The sequence below is a fragment of the Nesoenas mayeri genome (assembly GCF_963082525.1).
Source record: "Nesoenas mayeri genome assembly, chromosome: 1".
NCBI lineage: Eukaryota > Metazoa > Chordata > Aves > Columbiformes > Columbidae > Nesoenas > Nesoenas mayeri.
Window position 1 is genome coordinate 211399937 of NC_137541.1, and position 21277 is coordinate 211421213.

Sequence of the window (21277 nt, forward strand, 5' to 3'; positions counted from 1 at the left end):
CCTGCTGGAACTCAGGGGCCACAACTGGACACAAGATTCCAGGTGTGGTCTCCCCAGGGCAGAGCAGAGGGGCAGGAGAACCTCTCTGACCTACTGACCACCCCCTTCTAACCCACCCCAGGTACCATGGGCTTCCTGGCCACAAGGGCCCAGTGCTGGCTCATGCTCACCCTGCTGCCCCCAGGACCCCCAGGTCCCTTTCCCCTACACTGCTCTCCAACAGCTCGTTCCTCAACTTACACTGGAACCTGGGGTTGTTCCTGCCCAGATCCAAGACTCTACACTTGCCCTTGTTCTAGTTCATTAAATGTTTCCCCGCCCAACTCTCAGCCTGTCCAGGTCTCTGATGGCAGCACAGCCTCTGGCGTGTCAGCCACTCCTCTCAGCTTGGTGTCACCAGCAAACTTGCTGATAGTCACTCTATTCCTTCACCCAAATCATTGATGAATATATTGAATAACAGCGGCCCCAGCACTGCCCCTGAGGCACTGCACTAGATCCAGGCCTCAACTGGACTCTGCCCCATTGACCACGACTCTCTGGCTTCTTCCCTTCAGCCAGTTCACAGTCACCTCACTACCCGCTCATCCAGACCGCACTCCCTCAGTTCAGCTGTGAGGATGCTGTGGGACACTGTGTCCAATGCCTCACTCAAGTCAAGGTAGATCACGTCCACCGCTCTGCCATCATCCATCCATCTTGTTATATCCTCATAAAAGTCAATGAGGTTGGTCAAGCTCGACTTCCCCTTGGTGAAGCCATGTTGACTGCCCCTAATGACCCTCTTATCCCTGACATGCCTTGAGATGGCACCAAGGATAAGTTGTTCCATCAGTTTCCCATGGATGGAGGTGAGGCTGACCGGTCTAGAGTTACCCGGGTCCTCCTTCCTGCCCTTTTTGAAGACTGGAGTGACATTTGCTTTCCTCCAGCCCTCAGGCATCTCTCCCGTTTCCCAAGACTTGGCAAAGCTGATGGAGAGCGGTCCAGCAATGACCTCAGCCAGCTCAAAAGCAAGCTCAACCTTATCATCAACACATGCAGGGATATGCATGATATTTTTCACACAACTGATGGCTAAACACAGCAGTAGTAAGAAAATTGTGAGTCGAGTTTGGTTCTCAGTTTAGTCTCTTATTGTAGAACTAACTTAATTTTAGTTTAGCCAAGAGTGAGCTAGGACTAACTTGCATTACAGTAAACTTTCAATGTTACAAATGGGACACACCCCCTTTTTAAAAGTAAAGATTATTTGCATGTAGTTCTTTCTTTTCACTCAGAAGAACTTAGAAGGACCTATATCCACTATTCCTAAGTTCCATAAAGCTCTGTATGATAAAGATAATAACAAACCAACCTATTATTGCTGCTTTATAGAACCACATTCTGCTTTGTAATCTAATACATTTGCATCTCTTCTCATGGTGTTGAGCATTTGGGGCTGCGGAAGGATGAGGAACAGCCCATCAGGGAAGAGTTACATTTAAACTCATCACAAGGAAGGTGGTTCAGGGGTATCTGAGCAGAGAAAGGGGATCCTGGGACTATTTGAGTTGAAAAATAATCTCATCATGATCACTTTTTTTACTGAAGACATTTTCTAGAGTAATATATTGAATTCCCAATAAATATCGAAGCTGTTCTTTGCCATCTGGTGTCACTGAGACTCTCCTGCCCAAAAGCACCCATGAAAGGAACATTTGTACGGGCCATATGTATGAAAATAATTTCTCCAGTTGGTTTTTAGGGGGGGGAGGAGGGTGTTTATTTTGAATTCTGGTTCAATAATTTGTGCTGGGGATCACTGACCATTCGCTTGAAACCTCCTCTGAACACACTGTGCGCACGGATTGTTACGGCGGCCGATGCCAAACACGGTTCCTGCAAAAGCTTAGCTCTGTATTTTAGCATTTTATTCTATTTTAAATGCAGAAAGACCAGAATCTTGACGTTCTGGGGTTTGTTTAAACCAGTGATTCATGAGGCTTTGTTGCCTGTAGCGCTCGATTCTCCTTATTAAGCACTTTTGTTGTATAGCGGACACTGAAAGCCACAAACCCTATTATTAATCTTTATTTTTAAATAGTTTCTCATCTTCTCACTGAAATTGATTTTGAAATTAGAATGTCAGTGAACTTCTATTTTCACCCTCATAATTATTCTCATTTGCCTCGGCTATCACAGCAGCCGTGTTCACATCCAAATTTCCCTAAAAATCTATAGTGTATTCTATTATAATCTATAGTTTATTCTATTATAATCCATAGTGTATTCTATTATAATCTATAGTGTATTCTATTATAATCTATAGTTTATTCTATTATAATCCATAGTGCATTCTATTATAATCTATAGTTTATCCTCTTATAACCTATAGTTTATTCCATTATAATCCATAGTGTATTCTATTATAATCTATAGTGTATTCTATTATAACCTACAGTATATTCTATTATAATCCATAGTGTATTCTATTATAATCTATAGTGTATTCTATTATAATCTATAGTGTATTCTACTATAACCTACAGTTTATTCTATTATAATCCATAGTGTATTCTATTATAATCCATACTGTATTCTATTATAATCTATAGTGTATGCTATTATAACCTACAGTTTATTCTATTGTAATCCACAGTGTATTCTATTATAATCTATAGTGTATTCTACTATAATCTGTAGTGTATTCTATTATAACCTACAGTTTATTCTATTATAACTAGAAATACAGAAAAATTGCTCTCATTAGGTAACTAAAGGAAAAATAAGTATCTTTTGAATCAGCTCTGACACAGAGAAATGGATGAAATGGGTATTTTCAATGCAATCTAAACAGAGATCTATTTCTTTAGTAGCCAATTCAAATATTATTTCTGGTCTGACTTAGAAATTATTCCAAGCTTTGCTTAAACAGTGTATCCTGACTCTAAAAAAAAGAAATCAAAAGAATTCTAACAGCATGTTCTCTAAATTAAAATAAAATCAATTAGGTAGTGAGGCAATTTCAGCTCATTATCCTTCAAGTAAATCAGAAACGATGTTAAAATTCAAGCCCAGATAAGAGAGTCAGTAGCCCCAGGGGGTGGAATTTCCCTTTTCTTCAAACGACCCCTTCCATATCAACCTCAAATATGAACATTAGATCTCAGACCTTATTTTAACCTCGACTGGGGTGGGGGAAATGAAGTAAAATCGGTTTTAGTTGTGTTCAGTTATTCAGGGAATGTGGAGCTTTGCCAGGCTCCCACTTGCATTTACTCACCATTTCCTTACCTGGGTGAGGCAATTATTTCTCCTCAGCACTAATTCTTAATATTATACTTTAATCAAATTCAATAATAACTTTTTGGGGTGTATTTAGCTTCGAGAGGTTACAGTTAAAACCAAGCACCCAACCCTATTCTGGTATTAAAATCACAGAATAAAGTCTAGTTGGAGTCCAGTTGAGGCCTGGATCTAGTGCAGTGCCTCAGGGGCAGTGCTGGGGCCGCTGTTATTCAATATATTCATCAATGATTTGGACGAGGGAATAGAGTGACTGTCAGCAAGTTTGCTGGTGACACCAAGCTGGGAGGAGTGGCTGACACGCCAGAGGCTGTGCTGCCATCAGAGACCTGGACAGGCTGGAGAGTGGGGTGGGCAGAAATGTAATGAACTAGAACAAGGGCAAGTGTAGAGTCTTGGATCTGGGCAGGAACAACCCCAGGTTCCAGTGTGAGTTGGGGAATGACCTGTTGGAGAGCAGTGTAGGGGAAAGGGACCTGGGGGTCCTGGAGACGGCAGGGTGAGCATGAGCCAGCACTGGGCCCTTGTGGCCAGGAAGCCAATGGTACCTGGGGTGGGTTAGAAGGGGGTGGTCAGTAGGTCAGAGAGGTTCTCCTGCCCCTCTGCTCTGCCCTGGGGAGACCACACCTGGAATCTTGTGTCCAGTTGTGGCCCCTCAGTTCCAGCAGGACAGGGAACTGCTGCAGAGAGTCCAGCGCAGCCACCAAGATGCTGAAGGGAGTGGAGCATCTCCCGTGTGAGGAAAGGCTGAGGGAGCTGGGGCTCTGGAGCTGGACAAGAGGACACTGAGGGGGGACCTCCTTCATGGTTACAGATATATAAAGGGTGAGTGTCCGGAGGATGGAGCCAGGCTCTTCTCAGTGACAACCAGTGACAGGACAAGGGGCAATGGGTACAAACTGGAACACAGGAGGTTCCACTTAAATATGAGGAGAAACTTGTTCCCGGTGAGGGTGGCAGAGCCTGGCCCAGGCTGCCCAGGGAGGTTGTGGAGTCTCCTTCTGTGCAGACATTCCAACCCGCCTGGACACCTTCCTGTGTAACCTCATCTGGGTGTTCCTGCTCCATGGGGGGATTGCACTGGATGAGCTTTCCAGGTCCCTTCCAACCCCTCACATTCTGTGATTCTGTGAAATGCTAAAATAACGAATATATAAAATACAGACCTACAGAAAACATAAAAAATCCTAAATAAAGATTAAAATAAAATATAAAAAGTGTATAAAATACAAAAAAATACTGAATAGCGAAAAAGCAGAGCATTATCTGAAACTTGTTCATTTGGGCTTAAGTACATGAGGGATTATTTTTGATTAGCTGTTCATATATTTATATATATATAATATGTTTCATGAACTTTTTTGGTATTTAAATATTGATGTAAAACATCAACTATTTATATTCAATAAGTGTAAAACCAGAACATAACTTGTTTAGAAAATGAAGGAATTTTAAAGTATATAATGCTCAATAAGTTTTGAGTATATTTTAAATATTTAAACACATTTCATAGTAAATGCTGAAATGCATAAACACCTTTGCATCTGTATCCATGCACAGAAACCAGCTAAAAGTAAATTCTGACAAAGCAGAGCTCTCGACTGAGTTCTCATTCCTATTTATACAGTAATTTTGAGTTATTTTCAAATCCCTGAGCACTTTTGGAGATAAGAAAATGAGCCTTGGCACAAGCACGATGTCCTTTTGTAAGTATAGCTTAAATAACTTACATAGCTCCATATAAGGTGCTCAGAAATTCAATATATTCCTCTGTGTACAATGCTGAAGTGAAATTTGTGGATGACACCAAGTTGGGAGGGAGTGTGGACCTGCTGAAGGCAGGAGGGCTCTGCAGAGGGATCTGGATAGACTGGAAAAATGGGCCGATTCCAATGGGATGAAGTTCAACAAGGCCAAGTGGCGGGTGCTGCACTTTGGCCACAACAACCCCCTGCAGCTCCAGGCTGGCACAGAGTGGCTGGAGAGCAGCCAGGCAGAAAGGGACCTGGGGGACTAATGGACAGGAAGCTCAACATGAGCCACCAGTGTGCCCAGGTGGCCAAGAAGGCCAATGGTGTCCTGTCCTGTATCCAAACCAGCGTGGTCAGCAGGACAAGGGCAGTGATCCTTCCCCTGTGCTCTGCATTGGGGAGGCCACACCTGGAGTCTTGTGTTCAGTTCTGGGCCCCTCAGCTCAGGAAAGAGATTGAAGTGCTGGAGCGGGTCCAGAGAAGAGCAACAAGACTGGGGAAGGGACTTGAACACAAGCCCTATGGGGAGAGGCTGAGGGAGCTGGGCTTGTTTAGTCTGGAGAAGAGGAGGCTTAGAGGGGAGCTCAGCACTCTCTAGAACTACCTGAAGGGCAGTTCTAGCCAGGTGGGGATTGGGCTCTTCTCCAGGCAGTCAGCAATAGGACAAGGGGCCATGGGCTTCAACTCTGCCAGGGGAAATTGAGGCTGGAGATGAGAAAGCAATTCTGTGCAGAGAGTGGTCAGGCATTGGAATGGCTGCCCAGGGAGGTGCTGGACTCACCGGCCCTGGAGGTTTTTAAGCTGAGATTGGCCATGGCACTTAGTGCCATGATCTAGTCAATGGACTGGAGTTGGACCAAGGCTTGGACTGGATGATCTCTGAGGTCTTTTCCAACCCAGCCAATTCTGTGTGTGATTCTGTGTGTGAAATTCATTCTTATTCTCACAATCTGTCCATAGATTCAAATAGTGAGGGATGAAACCGCAGAACTTTCCGCTGATCTGACCGAGTCATTGTTTTTCTGCAAATTATGGTGATATTTTTTCACGTCCACATAAATCATTTTGATTTGAAAGAAAATGGCAGCATCAGTAAATGTACGGGGGGAAACTACAGAGGCGATACGGTGATAAAAACCAGGAAAACAGACCTTAAAAGTTTAATGTCAGCGTTTTGTTGCCGTTCTCCCGCACCCTGGACGTGCGTTGGGTCGCCCGGCTCGTTTTCTCACATGATAACAAGCGGTTGATGGAAAAAGAATCTTTTCCAAACAGGAAAGAGAGAAAAGCTGCCTCATATCCTTTCTTTTTTGCCCTGTTCTTATGGCTTATCTGTGTGGGGACAGTATGTTTTCAACGCTTAATAAATAGCGCTTGTCTCGTGGGAGGATGTTTGGTGATTAAATTGTCACTGTATTGAATATGTAAGGTCGGCATGTGCTGACTGGTTTTTCTTGTGAGGTCAAAGGTATTTCCAAAGCCATTTATATGTTCTTTCTATCTTGCTGTTTGTAAAGGCCCAAATCATTTTGTGAGTTCGTTCATTGAAAGGGTTAAAGCTGGGAATTTCTCAATAACTTCTTACTGAAGACTTTATGAGAAGCCACTAACTTAAGGCAAAGTGGTAGAAAAAGCAAAAATTAAATCTATATATATGTTTTAAATGAATTTCTATCAGTCAAAATCATCTGAGACAGTGCAACAATCTAAGTGTTTTAATAAAATGAACAAATGTATAAGGTTGAGCTCAAAATACGGGGGTATATTAGATAATGGAAAATAGCTGTAAAATACTCTCCTTGTAGACACTCAAGTCTCCATTTCCAGTGGGATGGCGGGGAAACAAAAATCCTGAAACTGTTGGTAAGATGGAAAGCCCTTTCATATCTACCTTTTATAAATGAATAGTCTCTTCTGGAGACTCTGACTGTGCATGGTGAGAATATTTTGAAAGTAAATTAACCTATTGGCTTTATAGTAATGATACTGGACTCAAGGGTGGCATGGCAATCCATTCTGAGTTATTCTTTGGTGATGGCTTTATCACAGAATCACAGAATCATTTCAGTTGGAAGAGACCCTCAAGATCATCAAGTCCAACCATAACCCACCCCTGGCACTAAACCATGTCTCTGAGAACGCCTTTTCAACCCCTCCAGGGATGGTGACTCCAGCACTGCCCTGGGCAGCCTGTTCCAATGCCCCACAGCCCTTTGGGGAAGAAATTGTTCCCCACATCCAACCTCAACCTCCCCTCAAGCAACTTGAGGCCGTTTCCTCTGCTCCTGGCGCTTGTTCCTGGGGAGCAGAGCCCGACCCCCCCCTGGCTCCAAGCTCCTTTCAGGCAGTTCAGAGATCAGAAGGTCTCCCCTCAGCTCCTGTTCTCCAGCTGAACCCCCCAGGTCCCTCAGCTGCTCCATCACACTTGTGCTCCAGCCCCTCACCAGCTCTGTTCCCTTCTCTCCACTCGCTCCAGCACCTCAAGGCCTTTCTTGTGAGGTGATCCCACCACCCTTCTGGCCACCATTTTGAGCCCTGAGGTGATTTTGATGCCTGTGGGGCCGCAATTTTGAGCCCTGAGATGAGGGGCCCAAAACTGCCCCCAGGATTGGCGGTTTGGCCTCCCCAGGTCCCAGCACAGGGACGGTCACTGCCCTGGGCCTGCTGGCCACACCAGTGCTGGTACCAGCCAGGATGCTGGTGGCCTCTTGGCCACCTGGGCACACGCTGGCTCATGTTCAGCCGCTGGCACCAACACCCCCAGCTCCTTTTCCGCCGGGCACTTTCCAGCCTGTAGCGCTGCCTGGGGTTGATGTGACCCCAGGGCAGGACCTGGCACTTGGCCTTGCTGAACCTCACACAATTGGCCTCAGAATATTGGTCCAGACCCCTCTGTATGGCCTTCCCACCCTCCAGCACATCAACATTCCACCCAACTTGGTGTCACCTGCAAACTCACTGAGGGTGCACTCGGTTCCCTCATCCAGATCATTGATAAAGAGATTAAACAGAACTGGCCACAACACTGAGCCCTGGGGACACCACTCCTGACCGGCCAACAACTGCATTTGACTCCATTCACCACAACTCTTTGGGCCCTCCAGCCAGTTCTTTACCCATCACAGATACACCATCCAGACCACGAGCTGCAGCTTCTCCAGGAGATGCTGTGGGACACGGTGTCACAGGCTTTACTGCAGTCTAAGCACACAACACCCACAGCCTTTCCCTCATCTACTAGTTGGGTCACCTTGTCATGGAGGAGATCAGGTTGGTCCAATGGGACCTGCCTTTCATAAACCCATGGAGGCCGGGCCTGACCACAAGGTTCTCTTGTATGTGTTGTGTGATGTTGCTCAGGATGTTCTGGTCCATAAAATCAAATTTTGAGATGGACCATGTAAAACTGGAATTTACAAAAGCATTCAGATTTCTCCACGTAGGTGAACTGCACATCCAGGTCATTTACAACATTCTTGTTGCCTACAATACTCAAAATTTCATCCCAATAATACGTAAACACTTCAAACTTTGTCCCAAGTCGCAGTGGATCAGGTATTTAGTTTGAAAAGAGGTCCTAAGTTGTTCTTGGAAAAGGTTAATATGAAACGTTTGATTAGATGTATTAATCATTCATATTTCTTTCAGTGTGAAAATTATCATGCATAATGCATAGAAACTAAAAAGCCAACCAATCAGCTCTGTAGATTATCTACAAATAGAATAAGTGGCAAAAGAATGCTCGATAATTGTTTTTCAATTAAATGTTGTTGAATTAATTAGAAAAAATATGCCATTTTTGATGAATTCCATAGCCTGAGTAAAAGGCTTCAGTCTCTTGTACTTATTTATTAAAAATGGTGAATATGTAACCTGAGATTGTGCAGGTAGGACCCTGTTAACTGCTGGTAATTATATATACATATATATATATATATATATATCAGAAAACACCTGCATAATTTATTGTTGTGAAAACTGGTCACAGCACAAGCAGCTAAAGCTCAAAAACATGCAGTGCAAGGAAGAAATGTGGGAATTCTACAGCCTAAGGGGGTTTGCCAAGTAAAAAAGTCACTGAATCCGAGCTACGGAGACAGATTTAGACATGAACGACTCGTTCATCGCCTACCAAAAAGCTCCAAAATTCAGCAGTAATTTTAATTTGTAATTGTAATTTGTAATATCAATTACAATTGTAAATGTAATTTGTAATATCAATTACAAATGCCGTGTGTTAAGCGTGAAGCCGATCCCCCAAAAATACCACTTAAATCACCTTCTTTCCTTCCTTAACTTACATCTCATTGTGGGAAAAGTCTTTAGGTTTTGTGTGTGCGATTTATTTATTATTTTAATATCTATATTACACATTCTGTTGCCACCTCTCCACGAGTGGAAATTCAGCATCCCGAGCCACATGCACACCCGTAAAGACGCAAAGGCTGATGGTAAATAGTCCCATATACCTCTGCTATGGTCATTCTCATAGCACTGACCGGGGAGGGCTCAATATCCACCAGCTGGACGGTGTTAAAACTCTGGAGGCAGCGATGGCAAAAGGATGAAAAGAGCAGCAAAGGTTAGAAAGGCAAGGACAGTTAGGAAGAGTTTGTATTAAGAACAGCTTAAAACTCGAGGGAAATCATCGACTCTAAGCCAAGGAGTGAATAGAAAAATCAAAATTGCAGTTTGTTAAAATGGCAAGAGAAAGGAAACTGTGTTAGAGGAGTTAGAGGGGAAAAATCCCTCTTGCGTTATCTATTAACAGGGTTCTTGAATTTAACCACCTAAGTCGTTTTACGAATGAATTCAAATAATTAAAAGCTGCACTTTGTAAAGAATCTAAACTTAAAACTGTTATTTCTTACCATATTAGTAGTGTCGCTGGGACACTTTTGTTAAAATGCTGTTTGGAAAGATATTTACATCCTTAATTTTTATGTCATTAAAGACTGGTTTGGAAGCAACATACACACCTGTCCTGGTTTTGTTAAAAACAAGACCGGTTCTCTTTTAGTGACTTTTCTTCCAGCTCAGTTCTTCTAGGTGGCTGCACTTTGCTGAGTTTTACCTGCATATTTTTCCTTGGATGCTGCACTCGCTGCTGATAAGAGACCAAGGGAATGCTGAAGAAGCTCGTGTTTAGATTTATTACTATGGTAGCTAAGAAACACTGATAAGTTCCCCCACGTCCCGTTGTGAGAGGGGCGTGTTTGAGGAGGAGTGGATGGCACAGGTGACTAGAACTGACCAACGGAAGTATTCCATCCCATCATTATCATACCCCCTATATAAGAGGGTGATCACAGGGTCACTTTCTCTTTGCCTATGGGCGGCATCTGGAGAGGCAGCTCTGCTGCTGAGTGACGCCAGTGCCGCATCCAGCGTGCGAGACTGGCTTTGTATATTTTGTATATATATTCTCTATTTATTAGTAGCATTAGTAAAATCCTTTAAAACTCCCCAACTTGAAGTCTAAGTCTCTCTTCCTTTCCCCTTATCTTTCTTATCATCTTTCCGCTCTAAGGGAAGGGGTGGCGGGAGGTAAAGGGGATAACAGGGAGCATCTGCCACGCTTTATTGCCACCTTCCCTTAAACCCTAACAGCACTGAAATAATCTTTTCTGAGATTCTATTAGAATGTAATGTTTAAACAGTATTCTTTCTAACCCTATATGTGCGTAGAACTATTCCTGGAGTAATTCAGAGGTATACGGACACTTTATTTGCCACAGCATCACGCAGGTTGTAAATCAGTATTAGTGAATATGATGAGAATTTCGCCAGCAGGATAAAAAGCTGATAAAATGTAGTAAGAATTATGCTGAAAGCAGAAAACCACGGGACTGCTAGTCCCGATTTGGAAGCAAAAATCAAAGTTTCAGCTCCTCTGTGGATCATGTTTGATGCTTTTGTTACATTGACCTACCTACTGCAACGGGAATTAGGCCATTTTCCCAAAATACAGCATGAGGTTAAAGCAGAATGGGGGAACACTGTGCACATTTATAAGGATTTTCTTCAAAAGGGAGCGAGAAGAACTAAAGGAGGGAATTGGGGAGGGTTCTTACGGTGTCGCTGTCGCTGGGTTGGAACTGGAAAGGCTGCGGTTTGTGGAACACGGAGTTCTCCTGTAGAAACAGCTGGAGGTTGTAATCCCGCACCACCTGAGAAAGGAATAAACCCCATTTAGAGCCGTTATTTTGTACGTTTCAAAATATTGCCTTGATATATAGTTAAATTAGAGCGTTGCGGCGAATAGAGACAGACAACAAAAGGGAATAAAGGTCTTGATTCTGGGCAGAAATACCCAGAGTTATACAGGAGTGATTGGCAGGACAAACACTGCATGACAAATAGTTAAAAAATAGCTATTATTAACCTACAAAAGGCAAAACTGGCGAGAAAAAAGCCAATTAGTGAGTATAGAGTTTGTGGTGTCACTACCATCAATATTTTTGTCTCCTCTTGTGGATAATTTGTTGTTAGTTCTTTGGCAAATGGTTTATTTTTACAGCAATTATTCACTGGAGGAGCTGAAAAGACAACTTGGAATATTGTCTATGAAATCAGTTAGAAAATTAATCTCTTTTGGATGAAATTGCTTTCAGGGAAAACCCTCAAAATGTGCATTTTGCTGAATGAAAATGACTCCAGCTACTAAATTTGTTTAATGATATATTTCAGATAGCACGGCGCATATCCCTAAACAAACCTCTTATGGTAGAATTTACACAGATTTCTAAAGAAAAACGCAGTGATTGCGATAGGAAAAAATAGGAGCATCACTTGATGAATTCTACAGAGAATTCAATGCTTCAATTGATGGAAATATGTAAATAGCAGCATGGAATTCTAAAAATCTATTACCAAGTGGAGGGTTTAATGTACAGAAGTATATAATGGTGTTTATCCAGAAATAGCAGCGTTGTATATGATGAAGAATTCCGATTACACTGCCTGCAATGGTAAATACATGTTCTCTATTGCATCAAAATGTTGATGTTAGTGGAATATTGAACTGTAAAAAATTCATCTTTGGTTGAAGAAAGGAAATACTCCCCCATGGCCAATAACGCACTCATTTAAAGTACATTAAAGTACATAATTACCGCACCGATTTGAGCAGTTGAACGTAAACGCATTGGAATGTGTAGAAAACATAAAGAGAGGCGTTTTATTTATTTCCCATGATTAAAAATTTGGCAAATAGCAACGGAGGAATCACCTGCAGCTTCGGGTGATGCTCAGCGCTGACGTAATGTCACTATTTTAAACCAAATTCAGTTACAAATCACTGCAAAGTGTCGTTACTGTGAACACGAAAACCCGCATGGTTGATTATTGCAATAAGTTTCCACCGTAGAGCTTGAACTTGGTTCTTGAGAGAAGAAAAACCACCTTTACAACACGACTCAAAACAACTATATTTTGTTAAAAATGAGAACAACTATCATAACGTGACACTTGGGGGAATGTACAAGTCCAGCATATTAATGCCCCAGAGCATTTTGCACATTAGATTTGACAATTGTAAGGAAGAAAATCAAATGATTTCTGAGCAACACGGTGTGTTTGGGATTTAAGCAGCAACATTTGTAAATGTGATTCAGAAATTCAATCAATGTTTTCTTTCTGAAGTCAACGTCAATTGACACGTTAAAATTCAAATCAAATGTTAAATCTATACCATAGGCAGAAAGAAGGTATAGAGAGATATAAATGGAATTATTCGCCATGGTTTGTTAAGCTTCTGACGAGAATCATCGCAGAAACGTGATTCAAAGCAGCAAACGGAATTGCAGCAAATGTTCCAAAGAAAATCAGAATTTATTTTGCAAACAGAGAAGTTCAAGAAGTACAAGTCTTGACTAATACGGTTCAAGTGAAAAGGAACTTCAATTGCATTTTCATATGCTCAAGAGAATATTTGCTGAGGTCACCCCAACTTAGAAGTTATAAAACCTCCAAAGCTGCGCCAAACGATGGATGATAAAGTGTGAACACACCCTTCATTTTAGATAGAAAACTGTGGTTTGAGATGCTTCCCTCAATCCTGACTGACAAGCAGCAGCGCTGGGAAGCAACTGGGCTCGTTTTAAAGCAAATATCATTTAATTCCATCCTGTGAACAGAAATATAGTTACAGAATCCCAGAATGTCAGGGGTTGGAAGGGACCTGGAAAGCTCATCCAGTGCAATCCCCCCATGGAGCAGGAACACCCAGATGAGGTTACACAGGAAGGTGTCCAGGCGGGTTGGAATGTCTGCACAGAAGGAGACTCCACAACCCCCTGGGCAGCCTGGGCCAGGCTCTGACACCCTCACCAGGAACAAGTTGCTTCTCAGATTTAAGTGGAACCTCTTGTGTTCCAGTTTGAACCCATTGCCCCTTGTCCTGTCACTGGTTGTCACCGAGAAGAGCCTGGCTCCATCCTCCTGACACTCACCCTTTAGATAGCTGTAATCATGAATGAGTCACCACTCAGTGTCCTCTTGTCCAGCTCCAGAGCCCCAGCTCCCTCAGCCTTTCCTCACACGGGAGATGCTCCACTCCCTTCAGCATCTTGGTGGCTGCGCTGGACTCTCTCCAGCAGTTCCCTGTCCTGCTGGAACTGAGGGGCCACAACTGGACACAATATTCCAGGTGTGGTCTCCCCAGGGCAGAGCAGAGGGGCAGGAGAACCTCTCTGACCTACTGACCACCCCCTTCTAACCCACCCCAGGTACCATTGGCTTCCTGGCCACAAGGGCCCAGTGCTGGCTCATGCTCACCCTGCTGTCCCCAGGACCCCCAGGTCCCTTTCCCCTACTCTGCTCTCCAACAGCTCCTTCCCCAACTTACACTGGAACCTGGGGTTGTTCCTGCCCAGATCCAAGACTCTACACTTGCCCTTGTTCTAGTTCACTAAATTTTTCCCGCCCAACTCTCAGCCTGTCCAGGTCTCTGATGGCAGCACAGCCTCTGGCGTGTCAGCCACTCCTCCCAGCTTGGTGTCACCAGCAAACTTGCTGACAGTCACTCTGTTCCCTCGTCCAAATCACTGATGAATATATTGAATAACACCGGCCCCAGCACTGCCCCCTGAGGCACTGCATTAGTTCAGACGGAAAACACTAAAGCATTTCTATCAATAAGCTGAAGTGGCTTTTCTAAATGTAGCTTGTGATCTTGTGCTCTAAGAACTAAAAAATCACAATAAATATTTAAAATCTTTGTTTTGACAGCAAGCTGGGGTTTGTTCCAAATTCCTAAATCGCTGACAAATTCGTTGCGTGTTTAACGCTCAAGCTATTTTTGAAACGCTTTTAAAACACTAATAGAATTTCTCCTCCTTATTTATCCTTCTTGAGCTGCTTCTTGCGACGTGGATCTACATGAAATATGGTTCAAAATCAAGGATGAGCAAAACCTACATCCATGGAATAAGCCACCGTGATTAGTATTTCAGAGCAGGACACGCGTTTTCGGTAGCGATTTAATCCAGTTTTTCTCCTCCGCATTCTTGAATTGCAAGAAAATTGCTGCTAATGAGCTCTGAACAAGTGGTAAAAATCCCGTTTGGACCTGGAAGTTGTATTGACATTTTTCTGTTGGTTTTCCGGGCATTGTAATAACTTAATAAAGCAGAAACGGGAGTACTGTCCTCAAATATTCCAAAATACCAAATATCGAACACAATATTGAGAAATGAAAGATGAATATGTAGACATGATATATAAGCAGATTTAGTTAAAAGATTCAAACCCAGCCTTTTTAGGGAAGACATTTGAAGCCGATATACGATATACACCAAGGTAAATTATTACGAGTCCTTTTCCGACAGAAAACAAATGGTATTTTCATTATCTTTACAGCTGCTGCCAAGTAAATTCAAAGACAAGCTCGCACAACACTCTTAATCCATTCGCTTTCCATCTAATAAGGTGCGAGTTCGCATGTTTAAAGGTGAATAAAGAGCGTGTTAAATATGTTATTTCTACATAAATCTACATAAATCCCCCCGTAAATGAGCTCTGTTGTGTGGGGGTGGTTAAGGTATATGTAGAAAGGAATATTATGAGCTTGTTTGCGCTCAATGGCAATTCTTCTTTAATTATTTTTAGCCCAGCAGATGAATTATTGAAGTATCAAAATGCTCCTGGAAGCGATTGTGGATTTGATCCTGGCCGCTCCACTAAGCAAACAACCCACGTCTATGACAAGACTCTAATCTGTTCGCTGTATTTGCCAATCTTAATTCAAAGGAGAAAACGCTGTAATATTTGGGGGTTTTGTTTTAAGCTGACAGTCAATTGTTAAGCAACGATCCAGAGAGTTCCGCGGGGTTTTGCAGTGACGGGTGATTCACGCGGTTCCCAATGACGCGGATGAATTCTCAGATGAAATTTCTCCCTCCAAACATGCAGATCAAGAACAACCCAACATTCCCCAATCGCCGTTCTCTAAAGATCTTCTGCTGTGTCAACATCATCTACGGTCTCACTTCTTGTTCTCAAGCCATGGAGCTTCTATATACTCTTAAATATTCCCTTACAAAGGATTATTCAGTTAAAACTTACCCTGCTGGAAGTCTCCAGTAAAAACTGGAAGGTGTTCTGTACAGCTTGGCACGTCTCTAGTTCAGTCCTGCTGAATGCCATTAAATAGTCCTTCAGGTGATCGTATACGTTTCCATCCAGAGCCTGAAGGAGGGAAAGAATTTGGGAAAATTAAGAAAGAAATGAAGAAAAGGCAACGGGCACTTCGATTTTTCATATTCACGTTTAGATTTTAAGATGCTCGTGTAATTTCTTTGACGTATTCACCTAGAATTATTACCCTATCATTTTTGACATCCATTAGATGGCACCACAGAGCACCGGATCAATATCTCGTTATTTTTAATGATTTTCATCCAATTGTGTGATGTGGCCGTAGCAGGAGAGTGAGGGCAAGTCTGGAGGAGGGAATACACTTAGGGAAATGTCATTTATGGCAAAAAAGGGATTTAGGAACTGCAAGTATTTGGGGGTTTTACCAGCCACCATCACTCAGATGCTTCAGATCCACGCTAATTGCTTATTAAAACCTGCTAATCAATACCTGCCATTTTAGAGAAGCGTAACACATCCCTTTTGTGCACAGAGATGCCAAAAACATAATAAAAATAGATTATATGTAAGATAAAGTGCCAATTCTAAACCCCTGTTGTAACCAGAGTCAGAATATCACGTTGCGCGGCCTGGGTTAGACCAAGGTTTAAAGCAAGTTCTAGATTAAAAACATATGAGTTCGCAAGTGACCGACAATTTCATTTCAATTTCACAGATACTCATTTAAATAGTATAAACCAAATTTTACAGATAACTGTTGAAACAGCATATTCATTGAAATAGCATATTCATTGAAATAGTGATTGTCAGATCGCACATGATTCAATAATTCACTTCCATTAAAAACTGCATTTAATTAATTAATTTAATTGCATTTAAATCTCGAGTAACATCAGAGGGCACATACAAGAGAACCTTGTGATCAGGCCCGGTCTCCATGGGTTTATGAAAGGCAGGTCCTGTTGGACCAACCTGATCTCCTCCATGACAAGGTGACCCAACTAGTAGATGAGGGAAAGGCTGTGGGTGTTGTGTGCTTAGACTGCAGTAAAGCCTGTGACACCGTGTCCCACAGCATCTCCTGGAGAAGCTGCAGCTCATGGTCTGGATGGTGTATCTGTGATGGGTAAAGAACTGTCTGGAGGGCCCAAAGAGTTGTGGTGAACGGAGCCAAATGCAGTTGTTGGCCGGTCAGGAGCGGTGTCCCCAGGGCTCAGTGTTGTGGCCAGTTCTGTTTAATCTCTTTATCAATGGTCTGGATGAGGGGATTGAGTGCAACCTCAGTGAGTTTGCAGGTGACACCAAGTTGGGTGGAGTGTTGATGTGCTGGAGGGTGGGAAGGCCATACAGAGGGGTCTGGCCTGGCTGGATCGATGGGCTGAGGCCAATTGTGTGAGGTTCAGCAAGGCCAAGTGCCGGGTCCTGCCCTGGGGTCACAGCAACCCCAGGCAGCGTTACAGGCTCGGGGAAGAGCGGCTGGAAAGTGCCCGGCGGAAAAGGAGCTGGGGGTGTTGGTGCCAGCGGCTGAACATGAGCCAGCGTGTGCCCAGGTGGCCAAGAGGCCACCAGCATCCTGGCTGGTACCAGCACTGGTGTGGCCAGCAGGCCCAGGGCAGTGACCGTCCCTGTGCTGGGACCTGGGGAGGCCAAACCGCCAATCCTGGGGGCGGTTTTGGGCCCCTCATCTCGGAGCTTAAAATGGCAGCTCCAAGGGCACCAAAATCACCTCAGGGCTCAAAATGGCGGCCAGAGGGGTGGTGGGATCACCTCACAAGAAAGGCCTTGAGGTGCTGGAGCGAGTGGAGAGAAGGGAACGGAGCTGGTGAGGGGCTGGAGCACAAGTGTGATGGGAGCGGCTGAATGACCTGGGGGGGTTTAGTGAGGAAACGGCCTCAAGTTGTTCCAGGGGGGGTTGCAGTTGGATATTAGGAAAAAATTCTTCATGGAAAGGGAACACTGGAACAGGCTGCCCAGGGCAGTGCTGGAATCACCATCCCTGGAGGAGTGTAAAAGGCATTTAGATGAGGTTCTCAGGGACATGGTTTAATGCTGGAGTTAGGTTATGGTTGGACTCGACGATCCTGAGGGTCTCTTCCAACTGAAATCATTCTATGGTTCCATGACTCTAAGTTGAGTTCCTAAGGCACAGGCCTAACTTAGCATGAGGATTTTAACACCTCGTGTGTTTTTATAATGTTAAAGCAATGAGCCCTCAATACCACAGTTATATGAGCACCAAAGTTTGCGGCTCAATCAAGTATATTTATTTCATTTATTTTCACATCCCAATAGCAGGTCTGTCTGTCTTGCATTTTCAGAGAATAAACACGATATAGTCAAATTGCCAAAACAGGTTGGGTTCTCAGAATTGCTGCACGACTACGACAATCCTGAAACTTCCCAAAAATGGAACTTGTGAACTCTTCTGATGGAGAATTATCTTTTCCAATAGATGTTCAGATCAAACACCGCGCTGGAGCACCGCTCTGCCAATACATGTAAATAATGACTATTAACTTGGCAAAGCCAGTAGAAATGCTCAGTTTACAAAGCAATGTACTATGAGTGAGTATTTCAGGCTCCTCTGCATTCATATCGAGCCCATATGTTCTTTTTCTGTTAAACCTAGCAGAAGGGGTTCACATCATTTAAATTAAGACTTCTTCAGCGCAGGCATTGACGTTGGAGTTTGTCCCTTTGGGTCCTTTGTAGGGTCAACGGAGAGAAGTTGGTACTTATGTGACTCATCTCCAAGACAGATGGTTCAAAGAGGTCGGATGATGTTAAGCGCCTGTTCCTCTAAATAGCGGCCAAATAATTCGCTTAGATCATAGAATCGTAGAATCACTTTGGTTGGACAAGACCTTTAAGATCGAGTCCAACCATAACCTAAATTTAGCACTAAATGTCCCTAAGAGCCTCATCTACGCGTCTTTTAAACCCCTTTGGTCACATAAACCTGGGTGACATAAAGCCCATCTCAACATGAGTTTGTTCTTTGCAACTTATATCTACCGAGCACTAGGAATTAATCAATATACAGTTGCATTCTGTAGTTCTCTGAATCTAAAAATATGTATAAACATGAACTACATTATCTCCTCACTCTTGCAATGACCAAGTTTTGTGTTGAGATGCCCCAATACCCCCGTGACACGATATAGATATATAAAGAAAGATATATAAGAAAGAACATCAAAGAAAAACAGGAGGAATGCCCCAAATCTGTCAGCATGTGGAAACGGCGTTACGGCCTTTCCCATTCATTAATTAAAAGCTGTTTCGATATGATGAAGTTGTTAAAATACCAATGAGAGAAGCCAGAATTGAAGTTGTTGAGGTGTCGCTCCAAAACACGCTAAAAAACTCAGAAAAAACCCAGAAAAAGTGACAGTCCCACCAGTTAGAGGACGGGTTACAAAGTGCTTTCAATGCTAATGTATCCATTCATTCTATAGAACGGTAATTATGATATCAAGCTGGGTATGTTAATGTTAAAACAAAAGATTTGACTTGCTGAACTCTGTGATCTAAATGAACATTCAGGTGGGATTTTATAATGCGAATCTCATTTAGTTACAAACACTCCGACTCGAACCTCTGAACATCACGATTCAGGTTGGAAAGAAAACGTCTTTTCAAAATTCCCCATCGTACAACCTGAAAACTGGAAGAAAGAAAAAAGACCAATAACCCCTAATAGACGTTATTTCACGACAATGGCTTTTGTTCTCTTTCTGAATCTCAAAAGATTACTCAATCACTTTGTGACAATCAGACTGAAAAACCTTTTTCCAACCTCAAAACGACATCAAGATGATTTTTTAAATGCATCTGGCATCAGAACTAAGATAATATGAAGTTAAGTGGCACTGAATTACCATTTCCAAGGAGTATTTTTGAAGAATTAATTTCTTTACAGTGAAATTGTCATATTAAAGGTAAAAAACTTCGCCATCTGAGTCCAGTTTTGAGCAGATAATGGTTGAAATCGAGACTGACAAAAATAGAATCTATTACCAAAGGCAACAGATACACAAGGAAATTAAATGGTATTTTGATCAGAAATTCTATACATTAATTCAAATCAATAAAATGACACGGAGGGAACAATAACATTGTTCTTCTGATTTCAATATAAAGTTTCAAGTATAACATTACACAGTTTTGCTAGGAACAGAATTTCAATCCCAATTTAGACCATAATTTTGAGAAGATTTTTCTTTTGTAATTCAAGGGATTATATTAAACGTTCTAGGAACCAACTTGTACTCTATTCTCTCATATGTGTTGGCTTTAATCATTTGACATTCTATCAAGATTTATTCAAAATTCCCATTTCAGTTTCTTGGAAAAGACACAAAACAAGCTAATCTACTGTGTATTTTTTATTTAAAAAGACTTATTCCTTCTCAAATCCCCATGAAAAAATTGAATTTATTCGACTTGGGCATAATGCAGACCGGAGTCGTGCAAAACCACCTTTTGCTTCCTTTTAATCTCATTTATTTCTGAAATATCCCTGCTATTCTATTCTATTCTATTCTATTCTATTCTATTCTATTCTATTCTATTCTATTCTATTCTATTCTATTCTATTCTATTCTATTCTATTCTATTCCTCTACTCTATCCTACCCTATTCTACACTACACTACTCTACTCTACTCTACCCTACCCTACTCTACGCTACTCTACCCTACCCTACTCTACTCTACCCTTCCCTACTCTACTCTACCCTACTCTACTCTACCCTACCCTACTCTATGCTACTCTACTCTACCCTACTCTACTCTATGCTACTCTACTCTACTCTATTCTATTCTGTTCTGTTCCTCTACTCTACTCTACCCTTCTCTACCCTACTCTATTCTACGCTACGCTACTCTACTCTACCCTACGCTACTCTACTCTACCCTACTCTATCCTACCCTGCTCTACTCTACCCTTCCCTACTCTACTCTACCCTACTCTATCTACTCTACTCTACTCTGCCCTACCCTATTCTACTCTACCCTACCCTACTCTACTCTACCCTACCCTACCCTACCTCTACTCTACTCTACTCTACTCTACTCCATTCCATTCCATTCCATTCCATTCCATTTATGCAACTCAACCTGTGTTAATTTGGCCTACGCTAAATATTAAAAACCTCAACAAATGTTTCCTAAGCTGCCACCACTTTGCTGGAAACAATACAGGCAAAGAATTTCCTTACATGGGTGGAGATAACATAATAAAATTCGACCTGAGTCTGTCCCACAGGCTGAAAATGGAAAGATAAGGACAAGTTTTAAATGAACGGACCAAAAAATTCATTGTTGTGGAGCGGTAACTTTTCTATGAAGTCAATGGGGTTACGTCATGGTTATGTGACATATTTTCCTGTTTAGTCATCAAAGCAAAAACCTCAATTAAAAAGGGAGATTCATATCACAGATGCCTTCTCTCTGTTTTAGGTAGCCTATTAAAAATTAAAGCGAAATTCTTGTATCGCCCTATTTGTATTTGCATTAGAAAGCCCGTTTTATCCATCCCTGATGCGTTTTGTTTTGGAAACAACCTGTAACACATGAAGAACAACAGGGACTCTATTTTTCACCCTGTACTTTCCGTAACACTACCCTAAATGTTTTC

General features: G+C 42.4%; 1 protein-coding gene across 1 annotated transcript in view; it reads right to left on the reverse strand.

Moving 5' to 3' along the window:
- Window positions 1-21277, reverse strand: part of FCHSD2 (FCH and double SH3 domains 2) — a gene marked incomplete at its 3' end in the record, with an annotated part of 166427 nt that overhangs the window by 35847 nt on the left and 109303 nt on the right. The window contains exons 9-10 of the mRNA XM_080350470.1: window positions 15606-15728; window positions 11114-11209 (exon numbers count right to left, since the gene is read on the reverse strand). Of these exons, the coding sequence (XP_080206596.1) occupies window positions 11114-11209; window positions 15606-15728 (219 nt within the window). The remainder of the gene's footprint in view (window positions 1-11113; window positions 11210-15605; window positions 15729-21277) is intronic.